Below are 23,125 nucleotides of genomic sequence, written 5' to 3'. Positions count from 1 at the left end.
AATAAATAAAAATAAAAATATAAAACTTTCATTTTAATATCCTGTTCAGTTTCAAAGAAAGAAAACGTGCTAACCTTTTTCTAAAGCATATTTAACAATATCCCTATCAGAGGTAGCCATGTTATTAAATAACAGCTTACTAAGTAACATGTCATTACTTAACTCACAAGAAATTTGGTTGTATATATATATATATAGCTGGCCTCCAAGTATAAGACCATGTATATATTGTCTTTGTAAGCACCAAAACATAAGAATTTACAGTCTTATGTTTTTGGAAGGGAAAATAAAAATATAACCCCAAAAGATAATTCCTTTTCCATTTGAAATTGTTTTATGTTAAATAAAAGTATAGGGAGTTATTTTCTAAATAGTTTTCTTTCTGGCCTAGAATCTAAAATGATTTCATAGTTAAAAACAATGTGTATGGTTACCATCACAGATTCATTAATTAGATACACACCACAATGTTGTCATCTAGTTACCCTCGAACCAGTATTTTGGCCCTGGCCTCCGGCACTCAGCAGTTTCCCTGTCTTCAGAACAAATCCTTTGCCTCCAGGTCTCATTCCTACATCTCTGAGTTTTTTTCTTGGACCTGAGATTTAGGAAGCACATCTGACTTAATTTACAGATACTGTTTTGAGGATATTCTGAGTACCCAAGGAATGTTTTCTGTAGTTCAAGATGAGAGAACCACTATGCTTTAAATTACAGCCAAGAAATTTTAAAAAATGCTTATATAGCAAAAATTTTCCATTATTTACAGCTGGATTAGCCACCTTTGAGACATTTCAACCCATGTTTGCTTTTTATCACCAGTAAGCACATGACCTGTACCCATCCATATTGACGTGTTCCTAAAGAATAAACACTGTTCTTGGTATTAAGTTAAATTATATAAATTTTCACCAAAAAAAAAGGTTATTGGATTTATTACAAAAACCATAGAGAACTGATTTCTTTAATAATCAATTATGTAAAGATTTCACTACTCCATTCTTCATGTCCACTAATATGGCTTTGATTTTTCAAAGCTTTCTCTTGCTGTTATATTATAGCAGTTCACCTGCCCAAAGGACAAAGATATATAGTTATTAGATTTTAGGCCTGGACTAAGACCCAAGGGGTATTAGATTTGGAAAAACATGCATGTGTAGGCAGATGCACCATTATGAAGCTGTCTTTCCTTATCAGACAATGTGGTGGTGGGAGCATGGAAGGCAAACATCCTTTCATGGCATTTACTCTAAGGAGGCAGGTGTCCTCTGTATTCATGAGTTCGGAACACTAGGCGTGTGTTTAAGATATGTCACTCTATCTTCAGATTTTGTTCTTGTCAGCAGCTTCTCCAGGTGGAGTGCTAATGATGGTTTTCTTTTTTATAAAGGGCAATCAGATCCTCAGTGGCCTCTCCATTGAAGAATATAAGACCACATTGAAAATGATCAAGCAAGCTATTTTAGCTACAGACCTAGCACTGTACATTAAGTAAGTTTTAAGTAATATTCTGAGATAAATAGGTCTTGGAAGTGTTTGCATTGTTCCAAACTTTTAAAATGCACGTTGGGAAATTTTTAGATTATAAAGACAAATGTCCTGGCAAGTCAAATGTCTTGTTTTTCAAACTATGGAACGGTTTCTTAGAGGAAGCCAGGAAAGTCTCCTCCTTTGACTTACCACTTAATGCTAGAAGTTACAGAATACAGAGTTATTTGTGCTGTTGATCTACTGCTATGTCTCTGAAGCTATGTACAAAGTAAATTACCATCCCACGGTCATTGCAAGCTAGGTTGTGCAACCTAAAGTTTATATAGCCTGTTTGCTTTTCCTCCTTTCCTTCACTCCCCCAGCTTCTGACCATGTTACAGTTCTTTATACTGTAATCTAAGCCTAGGTGGGCAAGAAAAGGAGCTAAGTGCCAGAGAAGTAAATCTTGTTTCTTTTTATTTGATTCTGGCAGAAGAGTATTAATGTAGAAGTTTAATTAGTGAAGTTGCCGACTCAAAAATTAAAGTGTGCATTAGAGTAGTATTTGCCATGCGTGTATGCATTCACTTATAATTAAACTGCCTTTCTAGAAGTGAGAAAAGCCTTAGCTGCCTTTGGGCAGGTATTGGTTTCCCACAAGCAGACCAAGATCTTTGCTGCACATGTAGGAGTGAGGAGAGTCTGGTGGTCACCCTCATGGGATTTCCGTGAAGCCCAACCCTCTCTCCCTCTGCACAGAGACTCACATCCATGGCTTTAACCACTCTGATGAGAAGTAAAAACAAACAAAGAGACACACATCACATTCCAGACCTCCACTATTGTACATCTGAAAGTAACCACATCTAAAAGGGTCTGCATCGTTGGGTTTTGGAGCACTTTAATCAGGGTAAAAGAAAATACAGCAAACTTCAGTCAATGTCAAATGATTGCAGAATTAAGATTATCAGATTACCAAGACTTTAAAAATATCTATAACCACAAAGACTTCCCAGCCTTTCCAGGCCACATGGGTCTCACCTCTGAACCCTTATGAAAAACCTATTTTTCAGTTTTGGTACTCAAATCACGTACAGTCAGTTTTGTTATATAAGTTTTTCTTATGTTTGTTTTGTGTCTCCGACTAGATTTTAAACATTGTCCAAAGGACTTACGCCTTATAACTTCCCAAGATGCTTAACGGTGCTGGGCACATAGAGTGAATATCAGTGGACACTTTACTTGGTCTTTGCTTCAGAAGGCTTTCGCCAGTTTATACTGACATAGAGTAATTGTTATGAACATTTTTCTACCCTATACCCTAATGTGTAAGATAAATGAAATTAAAATGAAGCCATGTAGATCCGATTATGCCATACACTTAAAATTTCTTAAGTCATTCTTGGCATCAGGTTTTTAACTTGTATTGTTTCATTTTCTTTTAAAATCATGTTTAAGAATTGAAATTACCAACTGAGGGTTCTAGAGGGGAGGGGGGTGGGAGGATGGGTTAGCCCGGTGATGGGTATTAAGGAGGGCACGTTCTGCATGGAGCACTGGGTGTTACACACAAACAATGAATCATGGAGCACTACATCAAAAACTAATGATGTAATGTATGGTGATTAACATAACAAAATAATAATAAAAAGAATTGAAATTACCATTATTTCTGATCCATAGTTAAATAATAATTTAAAAATAATTTAAATTTAAAAATATTCCGTTTTACCCAGAGAAAATGATGGAAGGGAAGAAAGTGAGATATTTTTAGTTTTTTAAATGATGATTTCTGTATTGGATTCTAAGATGGGAAAAAACCATTAGAGATTTTTTTCCAAAAAAATTTACTCTGAGTCTTTGTGAACCAAAGAAATAAGAGCCTGGGGGCTCATCATAACTACCAAATATTTTTCTTTATTTTCAAGGAGACGAGGAGAATTTTTTGAACTTATAAGAAAAAATCAATTCAACTTGGAAGATCCTCATCAAAAAGAGTTGTTTTTGTAAGTAGGTTTATTGTCCTTAAAGCTGAAGTTTTGCTACCCAATTAATTTTATCACTATCAGATTTTATTGCAATTATTTGTTACGATGGGATGATCTTAGAGGCTGTTAGAATTCTCTAAAGTGTTGTATAAAGGGCTGAATCTGAATATTTATTTGAAAAGAAATGCATTTGCCAATGCAAGTGAATAAATCACTCCTTTGTCCTAGAAGGACCTTTAAAATGTGGTGGAATATCAATACAAAGCTATAAGGTTCCCTTGCTCATATTCCCAATTCTTTGGAATGGAATAGCTGAAAATAGCATCCCAAAGATTGTGGGAACAAGAAGGTGGTTGTGAAGTGTTTACTTCTCTTGAGTGATGGCAGAGTAGCCCAGTCAGAACGTCAAAATTTCCATTTTCCTCCCCTGTACACCTCTCCCCTTCCTTCTAGCTGCAGATACCATCCCTTTGCTGTTAGTATTCCTGCCTTTGCCATGGCAAGAACTGGATCCATAACAAAGAACAAGCGGTCAATCATAATGAAAAGAATGACTCAGAACACCAAGGAGAGTGCTATTATAATTTTGAAATCAACATTTCTTTAAATGGATTGATATTACTTAGCATTCAAACGAAGATGCAAATTTTAAGGAAACAACACGCAAATGCCCCGCTGTTCTGTTCTGCGTAATCATGCTTGACTTCGTAGCCTCAAAATGTTTTTCATAACAGTGCCTTAGAAAAGTACAGATATGTAGGGGTGCCCGGCTGGCTCAGTCCGTAGAGCACGCCTCTTGATCTCGGCGTTATAAGTTCAAGCCCCACGTTGGGTGTAGAGATTACTTAAAAATAAAAATTAAAAAAAAAAAAGAAAGAAAAGAAAAGTACAGACATGCTACTGTAGTTAGTGAACAGTTTATCCCAATAACAGAAAAGAAATCCAGCTGCAGTTCCGAGTCTGCGCCCATCCCCGCCGCTCAGTCCTACCCGAGGACCACTTGCCGAGAAGCCCTCACAGCTCTAGAGCTCAGTGCCACCAGACGCGCTCATTTCTCAGATTTTAGTGAAGCTCACTGAGGGGCATAGTCTTCTTTGGGGCAGGCAGTTTATACTAGCAAGCACTGAAATCCTTCATGACAGTGGGTTTACACAGTGATTAAAAATATCTCTGGTGCACTCACTTCTCCAAGAGAGTTGGTGGAAAGAGGTCAAATAGCAGCAGAAAACCACTTTCTTTTTGCCTCACATACTTAAGGAGAACGTGCGCTTAGGTTGGGTTTCCCTGCAGGGACGAGGGATCCAGTCCTTCACTGCAAGTGTTTCTGTATTACAGTGATGGCCTTTCTGCCTGTTCCTTCAAACAAAATTATTACAAACAGGCATCTGGAGCCAACATGGGAAACACTGCGCTAAGTACAGAACCATTGTCATATGATAGTTCTGCTAGTGAGTTCTAGAGCACCTTGTCATCGACGCCAGAGTCCAGCCTGGTTTTCACTTCTCTCGACAACAGAAAGACGAAATTTGTCCTCTCATTTCCCTCTTTCTCTGGCAGACACTGTTTGTAAGTCGGAGCTTTTCACATAGAAGTCACTACATGTGCGGAGTTCAGCATTGGGTTGAGCCACCATAATTCTTGCTCTCCTAGGACTTCCATCAGTAGGATATCTGATGCTATCCTTTAATGGCTAATTATTAGTAATCAGTGTGTTTTCATCTTACTATCACTGGGAATGGGATACCAGGGTGAAAAAATATAGTAACAGCAGGCAAGTTTTTGCCCAGAGGTTAGTGATTTCTCTCCCCGTGCCAATCTGGAGCTAAATGAAGTGTTAGGGCAAATTCCAGTAGTTCAATGGGCAACCAAAATGGTGACACTGCTATCACTGAATCAGCCACGCTTCCAAAGAAATTGTTTCTGTTTCTTTAGTCTTTATAAGCTGCTGTCTTCATAGTTTAGGGGGCTTTAATTTAACCTTTTTACCAGTAACTATTTACTGAGAGTATATATTTGCGTAAAAAGTAAATCATAGCCTTGGACTTCTTCTTCCCTTAACAGAGCGATGCTGATGACAGCTTGTGATCTCTCTGCCATTACCAAACCCTGGCCTATTCAACAACGGGTATGTGGCTTGCTGACAGTAAAAGCAGGGATTAAAAAGTCAAAGGAAGAAAAGTCTGTATTCTAAAGTTGGCCTCAGAAGTATTTGTGGAACTTTTTATCTAATTTTTAAGTGGTATTAAAAGCAGATAATTGGACATAAACAGGTTTTCTTTTTTAGAAGATTCCTTAGCATTTACTAAGATCTGTAAGATATATTAAGAGAGCATCTATATTAACACAGCAAAAATCTAGCTGTTGATAATCTTTAATTCCAGTACTTCTGGCTCACTTAGGAATGTTTTTAGCACATAACCTTAAATAACCTTGAAAAATAGAAGCAGCAAATTATTTTTCTTTTTATGATTTTTCTTTATGGTTAGCCTACCAGGCTATACCTCAGCTCTAAGAAGGCATTAATGAGTAGAACTTAAACATTTCCTGGGGCTTATAAATATAGGAAATGTTGATATAAGGTGTCAGGAAGGATGTGATCAGGGCCTGTGGCTGGAAGGCTAGAAATATATCTTTCTCTCTAAATAAGTAACTGCCGTAAAACATTTTGCCGAGGCAGTAAAAGGCCCTCAGCTCAGAAAAGGGATGGCTGTACATACAATGATGTGTATATTGTGTTTTTGCTTTTTTGAGACTGCATTTTGAATCCTAAATGCACTCCCCAGGACTATTGACAGTCTGCTGCTGGTCAGGGCTTGGCACTGCATAGTCACGGAGCCCAGTGACAGGTTCATCCCACAAAACACACATACTGGAAAAACAAGATCAGAAATGTACCCTCCACGTGCCAAAGCTGTACCGTGCTGTAAGCATTCAGGAAAGGTGGTCTTCACACACTGTCCTGCTCTGTAATAAATGGGACTATCTGCCCATTTCCAAAGAAGGAAGAGGATGGTAGAGGGAAGAATTGGTCTTTTCATTTACCCTTTCTTCTTAATCAGATCCCAGAAAGGTAGAGCCATGAGGTTGGGGGTCCAGACATTAAAAAACACAATACTTAAATTATATAATTTAATAGTTATAGAATTAAAATAGTTCTATAATTAAAAGGTAGAGCCATGAGGTTGGGGGTCCAGACATTAAAAAACACAATACTTAAATTATATAATTTAATAGTTATAGAATTAAAATAGTTTGGTATCAGTGACAGATCAGTGGAACAAAATTCAGCATTGGGAATTGCATAGAACATTTAGTATATAATAAAGATAACATTTCAAATAACTGGGGGAAAAGAGGGACTTTTTATGAAATAATTTTAGGGTGACTTTCCCATCTTCCATAACCAGATGGCTAAAGACAAAATTGGATGTACTTTGCACACTTGAATTCCAAATGGAGCATAGAGTTCAAAGTAGAGAATTAAACCATAGAAGTACTAAATAAAAACATCTATGGATTCTTCTATAACTTAGGAGTAAGAAAACTTTCCTAACTGTGCCTCAACATGCAAAAACAATGGAAAAGACTGATAAATTTGATTACATAAAAATGAAAAAATAAAGCAAACTTTGTATAGCAAAAGACACTATAAGCAAAGTAGAAGTCAATGAGAAACTGGTAAAAAATATTTGCAACTTATGGGCTCCTGGGTGGCTCAGTCGTTAAGCATCTGCCTTCGGCTCAAGTCATGGTCCCAGGGTCCTGGGATCGAGTCCCACATCGGGCTCCCTGCTCGGCAGGAAGCCTGCTTCTCCCTCTCCCACTCCCCCTGCTTGTGTTCCCTCTCTCGCTGTGTCTCTCTGTGTCAAATACATAAATAAATAATCTAAAAAAAATTTGCAAATTATTTGATAGTTAATACACCTAATATTAAAGAACTTGTAAAAAATAGAGGAGAAAAAGAAGAACACTACAGAAAAATGGGCCAAAATTTTGAACAAAAAGTTGATGGAATGTAAATGGCTCTTACTCATTTGCAGAGGTGCTCAGAACCTCACTCAGAAGAAAAACTGCAAATAAAACTTGACTGACACAAAAAAGCTTGTATAGAATCTCATAACAGCTGTATTCCTAATGTAGTAGTATTATCTGTGGCGAACATGTTCTAAGACCCCCAGTGGATGCCTGAAACCACAGATAGGACTAAACCTTATATATATATGTATATATATATATATATATATACACTATGTTTTTTCATATATATACATAACTATGATAAAGCTTATAAATTATAAATTATAATTTTAAATTATAAAATAAATTACAAATTATAATTTATAAATTAGGCACCATAAGAGATTAACAATAACTAATAATAAAATAGAACAATTATAACAATATACTATAATAAAAGTTATATGACGGAGGGGTCTCTCTCTCTCCCTCTCTCTCTTCTTATATGGCACTCTCCTTCTTCTTGTGATGATGGGAGATGATAAAGTCGAGAGTAGTGAGGTGGATGATATAGGCATTGTGATGTAGTGTTAGGCTACTGTTGCCTTTCTGACCATATATCAGAGGGAGGATCATCTGCTTCTGGACCGTGGTTAACCCCAGGTAACTGAAACCATGGAAAACAAAACTGTGGATAAGGGAGATTACTATAGTCAGGACTAGAAACAACCCAAACATCTATCGGTAGGAGGATAGCTAAACATGTTGTAGTATATTCCTTACACAGCAGAGTACTGCTCAACAATAAAAGGAAACTCACCACTGATACACGCAACAACACAGATGAGTCTCATAAACACTGTACAGAGCAAAAAAAGCCAGACACAAAAGAATACGTCCTGTGATTCCATTTATATGAAGTTCTAGACTAGGCAAAACGAATCTCTGGTGAAAGAAATAAAATAGTGATTGTGAGAGGAGGGAGGAAAGAGGGAGCAGGAACTGACTGAGCAGGGTCACAGGGGTGATAGAAGAATTCTCTGTCTTGGAATGGGACATTTGTTGCATGGTTATATGCATTTGTCAATACAGTGAACTCATGATCTGTGCGATTCACAGAATGTAAATTCTACTTCATTAAAAAAGAAAAAACCACTGAGGTACCGTTTCTTGTCAAGTCGGCAAAATTCAAAGGTTTTATGATATATCTGTTGGGGAGGTTGAGGGAAAACAAGGAATGCAAAATACTGTAACTCTTTGGAAGTTTATTAATACATATATTCATGTACCATTGATTCTAGGAATTTTATCCCAAAGATACGCTGGAAAGAATATAAGAAGATATTTATACAAGACTATTCACTTTAGTACTATTTGTAATGGCAAAGACCATAAGTAACCCAAATGCTCATCAGTAGGGTGCTGATTGAATAACTTATAGTACATTTACACAATGAGTTCTATGCAGCTGTAAAAAGAAATGAGAATTATCTGTATACTACTATGGAGTGATTACAAGAATGTATTTTTAAGTGAAAAAAGCAAGGTAGAGGAGAAAGTATATTGTACTCTACCATTTATTTAAGAAGAGGGTAAAATATGAATATATGTACATATTTGCTTCATATTTTAAAAACCCAGGATTAACCACAAAAATGTTAATGATTCCCTATAAGGGAAGGAGGAAATAGGACTTAGGGAACAGAAGTAGAAGCTAGAGTTGCTGCGTGTACTAGTTTTGTAGATTTAACTTTGGAACCATGTAAATCGTTTTTAAAATTATAAAATTGAATTTTAAATATCCCTAAGCCTTGAAAGTAAAATGAAACAAACCTGATTTTGGTTGCAAAACCATACTGAAAGGAACTATTTCATTCCAAGTGACATTAAAACAATAATTTGACCATGTATCTCTAGTGGGGATGTACCCTAAAAACAAAAAGGAATTACCAACAAAAGGCTTTAAAACTGTTTTCCGTAATCTTATTATTAGTGGTAATTTGTCCTAGATAATCACTGTTTTAGATGATGGGGGATAAAAGCAAATAAAAAAAAATTGCATTGGTATTGTTGAGAGCCAGGATCATCAGTGTAAGCAGAAAGATAAAGGTGGATAAGGTTGGGCAGAAATGTTGTAGTCCTGAATTTGAATTGAAATGTTGTATGAACTTCTGCTGTGTCCTAGCTCCGTCCTCTAATAAAAGGGCTTAAAAATAATGACCAACCTGGTAGTCATGAACAAACCTCATGCCCATATTGAGGTTTCTAAGTACCTCAATTTAAAGGAACAAGGGCTCCAAAAAGAAACAGCTGATAGCAGTTTTAAAGCAGGACATGTATAAATGAGCCTAGAACATCTTATTGGATGGGAAAGCAGGGGAAGTTATCAAAGACTGGTGGCGTTTTGTCAAAAGAACAGCAAAGCCAACTTATTAAGTTCCCACTGGCAAAATGGCACAATCTGAGTATCAATAAGGATCGAAATACATTAAATATGTTTAAATTTAAAAGTTCAAAGTAATAAAGCCTGCTTCTCCCTCTCCCACTCCCCCTGCTTGTGTTCCCCCTCTCCCTGTGTCTCTCTCTGTCAAATAAATAAAATCTTTAAAAAATAATAATAATAATAAAACAAAACCTTCCCTGGTCATCCTTGATAGTTACTTGGGAACCAAGTTTTTTTTTTTTCAAATGGTAATTAAAGTGGAGAAAATCAAGCATTTCTCCTGCTTTTCTTGTATGAATTGTGCTTTAGGGTAACTAAATAATTGATGAGGGGAACTTTCTTTTTATTGTATTTCTTTTTTCTTTTTTTTTTTTTTTTAAAGATTTTATTTATTTATTTGAGAGAGAGAGAGAATGAGAGAGAGCATGAGAGGCAAGAGGTTCAGAGGGAGAAGCAGACTCCCTGCTGAGCAGGGAGCCCGATGTGGGACTCGATCCCGGGACTCCAGGATCATGACCTGAGCCGAAGGCAGTCGATTAACCAACTGAGCCACCCAGGCGCCCCTTTTTATTGTATTTCAACTAATAAAAGAAAAAGGAATGATCGCTTTGAATATCACCTTTTCGCAGCCCCTGAACTAGTGGATCTAGACAAAGATCATTCATGGTGTCTAATATCACCAAAAGAGAGGCAGCCAGGCATTATATGCCTCTTGATGGAAGTACACAGCACTGCCTATGAAGCAGTCAAAAAAAAAAAAAAAAATTATCTAATCAAGCCTCTAGATCTTATTAGCAGCGTGTGGAAATACAGGGCACAGAGGAACATTAAATGACATCATGGGAATGCAATCAGCAAAATCCAGATAGTGGGGAACTGCAGGATAAACAACCCAGCTTATTTAACAACAACAACAAAAATTATAAGGAAAAGTTTTGAAAAAAGGAGGACCATGTAGATTAAAATAAATTTAAAAGGCGTATCAATCACCATGTATGCCCCTATACTGATACTATGTTTTCACAGCACCTGCAATAACAGGTGCTTAACAAATAGCTCATTGATATGCATACAGAAGGGCATGCACTACCTTTTCCCCACTGATTGCTGAAGTTGAAATAATATGTTGCTTTTTTCTGCCTAATTACAGGTTATAAACTCTAGGCTTGGTGATTAGGCATATATTTAAAAGCAAATAAAATAATAATTTCTATTACTCATTATTGTTTTATTATCATTTTACTGATGTGGTTGAAAGCTAGCTTTGATAGATTTTACTATCTTTATTCAAAGTCTCTATATTACAGAGTTGTGTGCTTTTAATTGCCAAAACTTAATCGGTTATTTATTTCAGATAGCAGAACTTGTAGCGACTGAATTTTTTGACCAGGGAGACAGAGAGAGAAAAGAACTCAACATAGAGCCTGCTGTAAGTATGAGCCCTTATTGGTAGGAATTACTCAAATACACTTGTTCAGGGTAGACTTCTTACACTTTCTGTGGGATCTTAGGAACACAATTTCTTTTCATTTTAGTTTTTAAAACATTTTTCTTATTAAAAGAGTTATACGTATTTATTACAGAAAACATAAGCAAATAAAAGAAGACAAAAAAGACTCCTTAGGTTATCATATTGTACCTACTTTTTTGTAATTTGTTTTTTCTATTTAAATATCGTAAGCTATTTTCGTTCTAAGAGAGGCTCTTATGTGTATTATTTATAATGATCACATGAAATAGACGGAGCCATAGTTTACCTACTTCCTTTGGTGTCATGTCTGCAATGTTCACTAGGACCAGTAGCACTTCGATGAACATCCGTGTTGCTATGTTTCTGTGGCAGTTTTCATTATCTTGTTAGGGCAAATTCCTGGAATTGCTCTGTTGAAGGGCACAGATTTTTAAAGGTTTTTGATACATACTGCCTTTTTTACATAGCGTGTGGATCTCATAGACAAGAAAAAGATTCTTAAACCGCTTCTGGCTTTTTTGGAATGAGTTTTTCCTGAAAATGAAGCATAGAGTCTTTCTTTTTTTCCAATTCAAATGGACATTTATTGAGCCCATATTAAATGGGACATGGTCATGACCACCCCTCTGTGTACAGTTCCATCCACTCCGCTCTTTAGCCTCAGCTGGGGACATGCTGTGTCTCACTAGTCTTTCACAATTACTCCTTGTCCTCTAATGTAATGGTAGGCTCATTCAGAGGCTCAGAATCTTCTTAGAAAGTGGTGGGTAGCAGAGTGATGATCACGGCTAATGGGGAATTTCCTTCGTTTTAAGCAAGCACAGAGACAGACTCATTGCTTCCCATGGGGTGCTGGGATCCTCTGGTGCTCCAGCCATGACCTCCTGGAAATAAGCAGAGTGACATCTGCATAATCATCACTCAGAAATCTCTCTTCGAGAATTTAATTGTAATCAGCTGTGGCCTCAGTGGCTTCTTCCACAAAGCTGAGGGTGTTCAATTCCCCATCAATAGACAGTTCAAAGCTGTGTGTTCTCCAAATATACGTCAGTGGTTGACTCTAGGTCAGTGGTTGACTCTAGGTCAGCGGTCGACTTCTAGATTAGTGATCAATTCCAGGGGTAGTGTGGGAAAAGTCAGCCAGGATGAAAAAGGCAGAGAGGATCAGGGCCTCCCTGAGCCTGGTGCTGGCAGGGAGTGCAGGAGACTCGTGGAGGAAGGAGACAGATACGCAAGTGTCTGGCCTTCCTCAGCTAACCCAGTGATTCATGTTTTTGGAGCCAACTTGCATTGTGTTCTTTGAGTAAATGCAGATCTGTGTGTGTGTGTGTGTGTGTGTGTGTGTGTGTGTGTGTGTGTGTGTGTGTGTGTGTGTGTGTGTGTGTCTGTTTCTGTGTTTGTATTTTCAGGATCTAATGAACAGGGAGAAGAAAAACAAAATCCCAAGTATGCAAGTTGGGTTCATAGATGCCATCTGCTTGCAACTATATGAGGTATTTATATGGAAACACTTAGACTTGCTAAACTTAGACTGTGTTATGAATTAAAACCTCCAGTAAATTGAAGCGATTAACACTAGGCTTTTTTTTTTTTCTGAACATTGTGTTTGCATTGAATAAAGAACACATTTTATATTTGATTTTTCTCAAAAACTTTTAATTCATCAGCGTAGAACTGTCTGTTGAGTGCCTACTCTGTGCTAGACTCTAGCAAACTGATGTAGGAATACTAAAAAGAATTGTATGTCAGTGTTACCTTAAGGAGGGATACTGTGCATAATCTATGTCAGCATATTCTTTTAAGGTTAGGCCTAAGTAAAGAAAAAAACTACCCAACTTTTTTTCATTGTATAGTGTAGCTTTAATATTGTTAAAATTTTTATGAGGATATAAAGGAGATAGCTGGACAAATATTACAAGTTCCCATTTCCTTACACCTGCTGGCTTGGGATTTTTATTTTTTAGGTAAAGATATTCTCCCTAAAACATCCAGTTTGCTAGTTTAGATGCTTATTCCCAAGTACAGAAAGTAGACACTATCCTTGTTTCTAAAGTTTAAATAGGAAACTACCTCTTTAAGTTTTAATTATTTGGGAAAACCATATTTATCATAGAGTTATCATAGAATGTCAAGACTCAAAGAAACCCTGGAATCTTCTAATCCAAGCATTTCACAATTCAGTGACTTTTTCTCCCCCTACATTTCATATGTATACATGGATTTACTTGTTAAATTCTATGTAATATTGATACGTACTTTTACTTTTACTATTATTTATTACAGAAGTTATAATGTTCTCATTGTAGAAAACTCAGAGAATTATAATTCCACTACTCAGACAACTACTGTTAATATATTAGTGTATATGCTTTATGAAATTTTTGCATTTTTTTCACTTAGCAAATTTGCTTTTTGTAATTCATAATACATCCTAATGTATATTTTTCCATGTCATATGTGTTTCTGCGATATTTTTAAAAGCTGCGAAGTAGTAACATAGTATACCTAACCCTGTTGTTGGGTATTTAAAGTTATTTTCAGGGTTTCTCTATTACAAAGAAACCTGCAGTGAACATTTTTGTATCTAAATATGGGCGGCACTCTAATTGGTAAGTAATAATACCTTGCAGAATTATAAATTAATCTTTATTATGATCTTGGATACAGTCTACTTAAGTGCATTGTATAAAACTATTTTATAGAAAAACACAAAAACTAAGCAGGTCCTGATGCAGTCATACTTCCGTCTGTACTACCAAAGAGCAAAATGTATTGTCTCCCTGCAAAGTGGGTTCTATACAGATCTTCTCTATCATAGCTCCATAAGGTTCCTTCGGAATGTATGTATGTGTGCTCTGTCTCTCAGCACATACTCCTTTTCTGTACCGATTAAGAGAATTCAATCATAAATGGTCTGCATATTTGTTCACAGAGCTTTTGAAAACCCCAACAGTGGCCCTGCTGGTGAAGTGAGTGTGAGATTGGGGCCCTTGGGGATGGGCCCGGTGAGAGGGTTTATTTCCTGGACGCCTTCTAGTTGTTTGCTTTCTTTTTCTTTCTTTAGGCCCTGACCCACGTATCAGAGGACTGTTTCCCTTTGCTGGATGGCTGCAGAAAGAACAGGCAAAAATGGCAGGCTCTCGCAGAACAGCAGGAGAAAACACTAATTAACGGAGAGAGCGGCCAGGCCAAGAGGAACTGAGCGGCCCGTTCACGCCGCGTTCAAGTTTACAGATGGCACATTCAGCAGTATGTCTAGTTTTGCTATACACTGTATGGATTTAGTGTATACTTTGCCACTGCTGTATTTTTATTTTTGCACAACTTTTAAGAGCACAGCATGACATGTTTTTAGGAGACTATTACATATTTTCTGTATATTTGTTTTATGCCACTGATCTGAGATTATCGATGACACCCACTCACTCTTAGCACATGGATAAGAGCTCTGTTTGTGATATTTTGTGTACTGCAGAGTGCAAGTTAAATTCTTGCTCTGAGGTGGTTTTTTTGTTGTTTTATTTCGGGGGAGTTTGGGGGCTTTTGTTTTTTGTTTTTTTGCTTGGGGGTTTTAAATAATTGTTTTTGTGTTTTCTGAATTACCAATCCTTTAAAGAATGTTTGGAATCTTTTCATTCTCAAAAATAGTCTAGGAGCAAATTGAATGTATTCCAGGATTTTTAAAACCTTCATAGGATAGAGAGAAGGGCTAGCCTAGTGGATTTTAAGGGGATAGGATAATATTTGTCAACAATGTATTACCTTCACAGAAAAAGTTAAAACTCTGAAACAAATGGCAAGTACTGTAAGGCAGTATTGTAAAGAAAAGGTATTGTTTAATTGATCTGCTGTTTTTGTTAGTGAGCACAAAGGGGAGAACTCTTTCATTTCAGTACATACGTCTATCCAAAGACTACCCATAAAATCATTGCAATCTATCCTGTCTGATGGAAAGCAGGGGAAACCTTAGGAGAAGACACTGATTTCACGGACTTCATGGTCATGGACTTTACTGAGGGATGGGTGTGATCCAGAAATGGAATGGCCGTATCTGTCTGTCAGTGAAGAGAAACATTCTGTTGGTAGATTCTTCTGAGAGTCAGTGTTTTGAATATTGAACTTCCTTTTTAAAATAACTTCCTTCTCGTTTTTCTTACAAACCATAGTTTATAAGTGAACAGTTTAAGTCTCGACAGAAAACAGAATAAAAGTGATAATTGGAGCATTGACCTGAGGTGAGATATGACTGCAGATAAAAGGTAAAATGAATCATTATTTTTCTTTGTCAAAGGAAGTATAGAGAATACTTTTAATTGTATAAACAGCAAAGGGCTATCCTTGATATTGGGGTCAAAAATTAAATTGAGGGAGCAGGAAGGTAAGAAAGTTTAGGCCTGAATAAAACTTAAGAGTGTTGAGTTTGCATCTGAGAAACTGCCATATTTCAATTTATAGGACTAGTCAACTCAGAATCACAGAAATTGGGGGGTGTGCACTAAATGCTGACCCTGAGCTTAGAGTTGTTGATACTTCTCATAGCTTTTAGCACATTTAGCACAATGTTAACATTGTCTTAGATTTGAGCCCATTTGAGTGGATTCCCACTGATCATGTGTACCCTAAATACACATTTATTCATTATTGGAGAAACAGATACTGAATCGACCAACTGGTTCAGGAAAGGAAAATCTGTTGCAAACATGTGGAAATGTTTGGACTCAGGGAAAGTAGGAAGAGAGGTATTTGTCTGATTTGTTAACCACCAAAAAAAGCTTCTGAGTTTCAATCACTAAATTGGCTAGAAAATCTCTTGGGGACATGGTGCAGCATCCTCAAAGAACTTTCACTAAACATATTGTTTCCCATTCATATTCTTTTTTCTCTAAACTGCCTAAAATTCAACATATTCATTACATTTTTAAAATTCTGAGTGTGAGTCTTACATAATGTGATTTTATTCTTACCATTCAGGTAAAAAAAAAAAAGCAAAACAAATTGTATTGTCATCACTTTATAGTGGTAAAGGCTAGTCTAGGAAGTTACCAACTGTTTGTTGTTATATGTGTAATTGTTGTAATACTTGTATTTTCAGGATGTTACTCGATTTTTATTTGATGTCATATAGGTGAGATCTATAAAGTTGCCTCTTGGTGGCACTGGTGTGTAATTACACAGGCTGTCACTAAAATAACATATCTATATACTGGTATACACCTATGCATGCATACATAATTCCTTAGTATAGAAAAATTGTTTCAAGAATAGCAGTCTTTAGTAACCTTATTATCATACACCTTGTGATTTAGCAGTTATGCTAAAATCTGTAATCATATACTTTAGTAGTTTGTTTAGACCCATCTAATATGTCACTGAGATATATGGAGGTTTTGTATGTGTGTCGTTTTAACAAGCAAGAAGATCCAAGTAGATTAGAAATTGTTTGGTTTACCTTTAGATAATGGTTTATTTTACTTTTCTAGTTTAACAATTAAAAGATGTTGGGTAGCGCCATGCCTATTCTATTATTGCAAGTTTTAGTTCTTATAGAAGAAGAGTACTTCTTTAAGACCAGTTAGTTGGTTCAAATAATTTTTACTTTTTAGGAAAATCATTCCATACATAGATTATCTGGTACATGGGCACAAATCAAAGCTTTTGTTCTTACGTGAATATTATTTTTCAGTATCTTCCCAAGTTGGAAAAAGTATATTTATAGTCCTTCCTCCCCTGCTCTATATTTATACTACCCCATAACTAGTAAGAAGTTGTTCTTTTTCTAGATTAAAGTTGTTATAGCTGAATGACATACCATTTCATTTCCATTTTCAGCCCAAAAAGTGCCCACTATTTTACTAAGCTGTTAAAAGATGTCTATAAAATTGCCTGGCCTTATATTTTTCACAGGATTGGCCCTCGCCAGTTGCAGTCCTGTGTGAACTTGTGGGGGTCACTTAACCTCTGTGTGCCTGAACAAGTGTTACTAGAGGAATTATGTTTGGGCAAAGCCTCTGTCTTCACGGAGGATGTCACAGAAGGCAGCAGACCACTGTCAGAAGTGGGATATTGGGCTACAGAGCACCGTATCTAATCCCACCTGTGTTCAAAGGTGAAAAAACACAATACAGTTATTTGGTTTCTCATGCAGATCACTAGTGAGTATGAGATTTTGAGTACCTTGCCTCAAGGTACAAACTCTGGAGAGTGATATTGTCACCACTGATTTCTTAATCGTGAAGAATAGTTTCCTTAGATAAGAGTACTGAGATTAGGAAGTGTATGAAAATATACTGGGTATCTTGGGTTCTGGGAGGAAACTGGTCACAGATCTGTTCTTGCCTAGCGGTAAAGTGCCTTTATTTTCAGCGTAGAGCACAAATGTTAGACCTACTCCAATTTGATTTTCAATTTTTCTGTGTTTTTCACCAGATTTTACTCCTAACACCTGATAGGCCATCACAAGCTGTGCTGTTGTTTTGTTTTGTTTTGTTTACGAGTGATTTTAAGATGAGAAGAGGAAAAGATGAAATTGCTGTCCTCCCCTGTGAATGACTGTAGTTGAAATCAGGTGGTATAATTGAATTGCTCAGTATCAGACATGCAACAGTCCGCCGTTACATTGAGTCCCTGAGAAACGTCAGGCACTGTGCTCCGCCATGGAGACAGAGCAGTGACCTCAAGGAGCCCACCGTCTGCAAAAAGGGCTAGATGAAAGACTTACCAGCTTCTGATCCTGCCAATTGAACCTGAAAATATAGGGTACCTTATATCACTTGCATTGTTATCTATAACATACGTATTATATACAGTTTTCCAAGGACCTTCTTCCCCCCCCCCCCCAGGACCTTCTTTACCTGGAACTTACTAAGAATCCATCCGTAAATATCCTGTCTTCTTACAAGTATGCATCATTTACCCTGTTGATAGCTTAAAGAACACCTTATGTAAGAAGTCATGTATTCTACTATATAGAGTTTTTTTTTTCCATATGCTAGCCAGGTAGAGATTACTCAGAGTTCTTTTAGATTGTTAAATTGTACACAGTTTTGGACCCCTTCTGCTCCCCTACAGGGAGCAAGGAAGAAAGTATTAAAGCTCACTTCACTCTTCCATATGTTTCTCAAAAGCCTGTGTAAACATGTCTTAATAAATGTCATTGAAAGCAGTGTAAATAGTTGAAAATATAAATTTCTATTACAGTTTAATAAAATAAAACCTTATGAATCATCACTAGCCACTGTTAATATCTATTTGTATTCTTATACCTTTTTCAATATATTTGAACAAATATATAGTTTCTGGCACTATTTTTGTACTAGGATAAAGGAGTTACTATGTATATTATGTTTAGCTTTTAAGTCCTTTTAAATAATTGTGAATGTTGATTTCTTGTCTCTTCCCCCACCATGAGAACCATTTCCGATCACTCTTCTATGATGAAATCACTTTAGAGGAACACCTCCCCACCTATGATGCCCATAAAATCAGGAGATGGTCAGGGTGGTCTTCTGTTGTGCAAACTCTTCACCTGTCAGCCGTTTACTCATTTTGCTATGCTTTGTAAAAATAAAAAGAAGAATGAACAAGTAGATATGAGTGTTGTGTGATTATTAGGGGAATTTTAGGCAGGGAGAATGAGCCTAATGGCTTGAGAGACTTTAGGCAAGCTAACCTGTGGTCATATTAGCTGAAAAAATGTGATTTAATCAAATCCTTTCCTTAACCAAGACTCCTCTCAGTAATAGTCTTCTTTGTATTAACATCCTTTGCTCCCAGTCTGAGGGCAACATTTTCACATCTTTTTCACTTCAAGTTCCTAACAGCTCCATGGAGGGTGATTATTACCAGCCTCCTGTTGCAGGAGGAGCTAAGGCGGAGGAGGTGCATACTTGCCAAAGGGCATGAGCTGGATTCGAGTCCAGATGTGTCTAGTTTCAAAGCAGGTATTTATTCCATTAAGTTCTCTTTTTGAATTTTAATTGTAAAAGCCCTCAATTCCATTCTTAGTGGACCAGATGGGCTATCTAGAAGCATTAGAGGTAAAATTTCCCTGACCCGGCAGGTCTGGTTTTGTTTGGGTTTTTACTGTTAACATTCCGGAGTTCATCTGATGATAGCTAATGTCAGGCCTTCACAGAACCCGATACCACCGTGCTTCAGAGCTGCTAATGTAGAGGCGTGGAGGTATAACTAAATGCAGAATTTTTGATTCATCACTTAGTTTTACCACTAGAGAAGCCCTCGTCACGAGAGACAGAATATCTGGGCTATGCCTAATTCACAAAACTAAAGACAGAAATGAAATGAAAGCTCATGTAAAAATAATTAGATTTCCTGTCCAGTAGGGGGCGCCAGAGTTCCTGATTATTTAAAGTAGTAATCCCTTACCGGGTACAATGAATAAAACTGCTTTTCAAAAAAATTTTTACTAACTAAAGAAAAGCAAAATGGAAATAATCAATAGAGAATTAATTCTTGCTTATTGTTCTTTGATCAGTGATCATGTCATCAAGATGTTCTCCAAATAATAACTGATCGTCTGAAGTCTCTGACTGATACTCATTATTTCATCCATGGAGACATCACCCCTTTTTGTAGAAAAAGGAAGCATTTGACAACTCTCTTGAATTCACATTCTTGCTATTAGCTGTGCGGCCTTCACAGCAAACAGGGATTCCTATGTTTGATATATGCAAATGTCAGGATATGATTTTCTATTTTTAAGGCACATGACATTAAATTAACAGAAACTCTTTGAACTTACAGAGAATATTCTCTGTAGGCTATATTCAGCCTTGGAAAACAAACAATAACTATGTTTCCAGTTCACAAACCACTTTTTCAAAACAAATGTTCACAAAAGTTATGAATGGAATCAAAATAATTATTTGAAACCAAAAGAAATCTAATTAAATGGCATGCATGATTTTTCTCTCTGGCTTGCCTCATCTTAAGTGTGTGTGTGTGTGTGTGTGTGTGTGTGTGTGTGTGTGTGTGTGTAAAATATACAGAACTAAGTTGACTTTCTCAATCATCTGACAGCAATCCCAAAGGCACTTTTTAGGATTCCTCTTTCTAAATTGCCATGTAAGGGACGAGTTTTTATGACCAAATGGCAGGGGGGAAGCAATTAACGTAGACTGTCAGAATAGCTTTCAACCTTCAAATCCCCGATATTAATTACTTGTAAAATCATATTTCACTTCTTATCACTTTTTTCCCTTACCCAACAGGAGTGTTTTTAGGCTTTATCTAACGCTGATCTAACATATGCCAGCCAGCTCTCTATAATTCAGGAATTCTCTGGTCTCACTGATCTGCCTAGCCCAAGGAGGAAAGGCGTAAAACCTGGTCAGTGACTGCCTCAGCTACAACTGCTCACTCACACTGCGTGCACACAAGCCAGTAAGAGTAGTTTCTAAGGGTGTTAGACCCTCAGTCTGTTAGAATGTTATAAATTTCTTGGGCAATGAAGGGGAGACTGTCTTTCTTGAAACCCCTGTTTCTCTCTTTTTTTTTTTTTTTTTATTCTAGCTCCATCCTCTAGGCCTTCAAACATACTTGATTCTCCTGTGGCCCTAAGAACACCTGCTATAATCACACAACCCTCCTAAGCTACCAGTATGTCTGCATCTTTCTTGTACTTTGAAGGTACTCGACAAATACTGAGTGAAAGAATATATTTCCATGCTTTGCCACCTGATATAAAATTGAATTTTTTATAAAGAAAGGGGAAAGTAATTCCAGTGAAGGGAAACAAAAATCAATACAGAGTTTTCAGGAATTCTCAGTCGGACAAGAGGTGAGATTTAAGAGGAAAAAACAAGCTGAATAAAACAATTTTTAGGAAAAAAACATTTGTTTTCTATTGTGAAAAATAAGTTAGCTATCAGACTTTCATTAATTGATAACCATTAGTGGCGTTACTCCGAGTGGGAATTTTACCATATTGCTACAAACCAAGGAACACCCATAAAGGCTAGAGCCCAGTGATCTTATGGAGAAGATAAGATTTATACTTAAAAATAAATAAACAACAGTTTGCATTCCCAACCAACAGTCTAAGAGGGTGCCCCTCTCTCTGCGACCTCACCAACTGATGCAGCCACTCTGGAAAGCAGTATGAAGGTTCCTCAAAAAGTTAAAAACAGAGCTACCTTACAACCTAGCAACTGCACTTCTAGGTATTTATCCAAAGGATACAAAAAGAATGATCCGAAGGGGCACACACAGTCCAATGTTTATAGCAGCAATGTCCACAATAGCCAAAATATGGGAAGAACCCAGGTATCCATTGACGGATGAATGGATAAAGATGTGGTATATAAATATGATGGATGTTACTCAGCAAGAATGAAATCTTGCCACTTGCAACGATGTGGATGGAACTAGAGGGTATTATGCTAAGTGAAATAAGTCAGTCAGAGAAAGACAAATACCATATGATTTCACTCATATGGTTTAAGTTTAAGAAACAAAACAGATCAACATAGGGGAAGGGAGGAAAAAATAAAATAAGATAAAAACAGGGAGGCAAACCACAAGAGACTTTTAGCTATAGGGAAAAAAGCTATAGGGTTGCTGGAGGGGAAGTGGGGGGGGGATAGGGTAACTGGGTGATGAGCATTAAGGAGGGCACTGGATGTAATGAGCACTGGGTGTTACATGCAAGTGATGAGTCATTAAATTCTACTTTTGAAACTAATAATACACTACATGTTAACTAAATTGAATTTAAATTAAAAAATTTTTAAATAAAAATAATAGTTAATAAATAAGCAAACAAAATCAGCAGAAGATGCTCATTCATTCACAAATAGTTGACTCTCTACTACGTATCCAGCTGGGGTAAACTAAACAAGCATGGCCTCACAGAGTTTCTAGCCCAGTGGAGACTATATACAAGGGACAGTTCTATCTATGCACTGAGGGTGGGGAGTGGAGAGTACTTAGTTCCAACCTGAGGGCTCACAGTTGGCTTCTTTAATGGTGTGATACCTGGTTTAGCTAAGTGAAAAGGAAGGAGAACATTCCAGACAGAAGAGACAGTATGTGTGAAAATCTAAAAGTAGCAGACTAGAGAAGTTAAAAGTCTTCCCACTATTTATTCAAATACTTACTAGTTTTATAATTATGAATGATGATTAAGGCTATTTATAAAGTATTAATATAATACTTAAATAGAAATATATGTAACATATAATACATAAATATTTATAAATGTATAAAATAAAGCAAATGTGCTTTAATAAATGTATATTTGAACTCTTAAGAAGGAGAACTCCCCAGAGGCAAAATAAAGCTAATTAAAAAACAAATCAGTCTGCTTGTGAACTGATACTATGTCAGACCTAGGAATATTTGCAGAACTATATCATGAAGGGCGTTTAATACCCACCCAAGCAGGAAACAGGGTATTCGGGTGGGGAATGGCTTTCCAAGTAAGGCTGAAACTTTTGAAGAGTTATGCCCTCAATGAACATTAAGACGGGGGGGGGGGGGTTGGGGGAACAGAAGAAATCCACTGGGAGACTGGGAAACAGAGGAAGCATGCCTGTCTTAATCTGGGCTAATAATATTGGGTCCATCCTCATTAACACAGATTTGATGTTTGAATATCATCCAGGACTACCCAAGTTAGACTGTAATCACAAAAGAAGTCTCAGGCCAGTAATATCCCAGGACACCTGGCTAAAGCAAAGGTAAAATGTCTTTGGAAAAACATAACCCCAAAAAGACCCATAAAATTTCTGTAGAAATTATGCCAGTAAAGACAAATTCCTAATTCACAATTGCAAA

The 23,125-nt window shown here is 36.8% G+C and overlaps 1 protein-coding gene across 11 annotated transcripts in view; it reads left to right on the top strand.

The window, feature by feature from the left end:
* Positions 1–18,909, top strand: part of PDE5A (phosphodiesterase 5A) — a 142,590-nt gene extending 123,681 nt beyond the window's left edge. For 3 of the 11 annotated variants that reach the window (XM_027599065.1, XM_027599068.1, XM_027599067.1), the window contains exons 16-21: positions 1,391–1,491; positions 3,399–3,476; positions 5,520–5,583; positions 11,213–11,287; positions 12,739–12,822; positions 14,394–18,909. In XM_027599065.1, coding sequence (XP_027454866.1) covers positions 1,391–1,491; positions 3,399–3,476; positions 5,520–5,583; positions 11,213–11,287; positions 12,739–12,822; positions 14,394–14,531 — 540 coding nt within the window. In that variant the 3' untranslated portion in view covers positions 14,532–18,909. The remainder of the gene's footprint in view (positions 1–1,390; positions 1,492–3,398; positions 3,477–5,519; positions 5,584–11,212; positions 11,288–12,738; positions 12,823–14,393) is intronic. The other 8 variants (XR_003520818.1, XR_003520816.1, XR_003520817.1 and 5 more) reach the window with 8 other exon arrangements.
* Positions 18,910–23,125: the final 4,216 nt, after the last annotated feature.

This window comes from Zalophus californianus, chromosome 2, assembly GCF_009762305.2.
Source record: "Zalophus californianus isolate mZalCal1 chromosome 2, mZalCal1.pri.v2, whole genome shotgun sequence".
In the NCBI taxonomy this organism is placed as follows: domain Eukaryota; kingdom Metazoa; phylum Chordata; class Mammalia; order Carnivora; family Otariidae; genus Zalophus; species Zalophus californianus.
The sequence above is the reverse complement of the archived record's forward strand: the minus strand, read 5'-3'. Positions and strand labels throughout refer to the sequence as shown.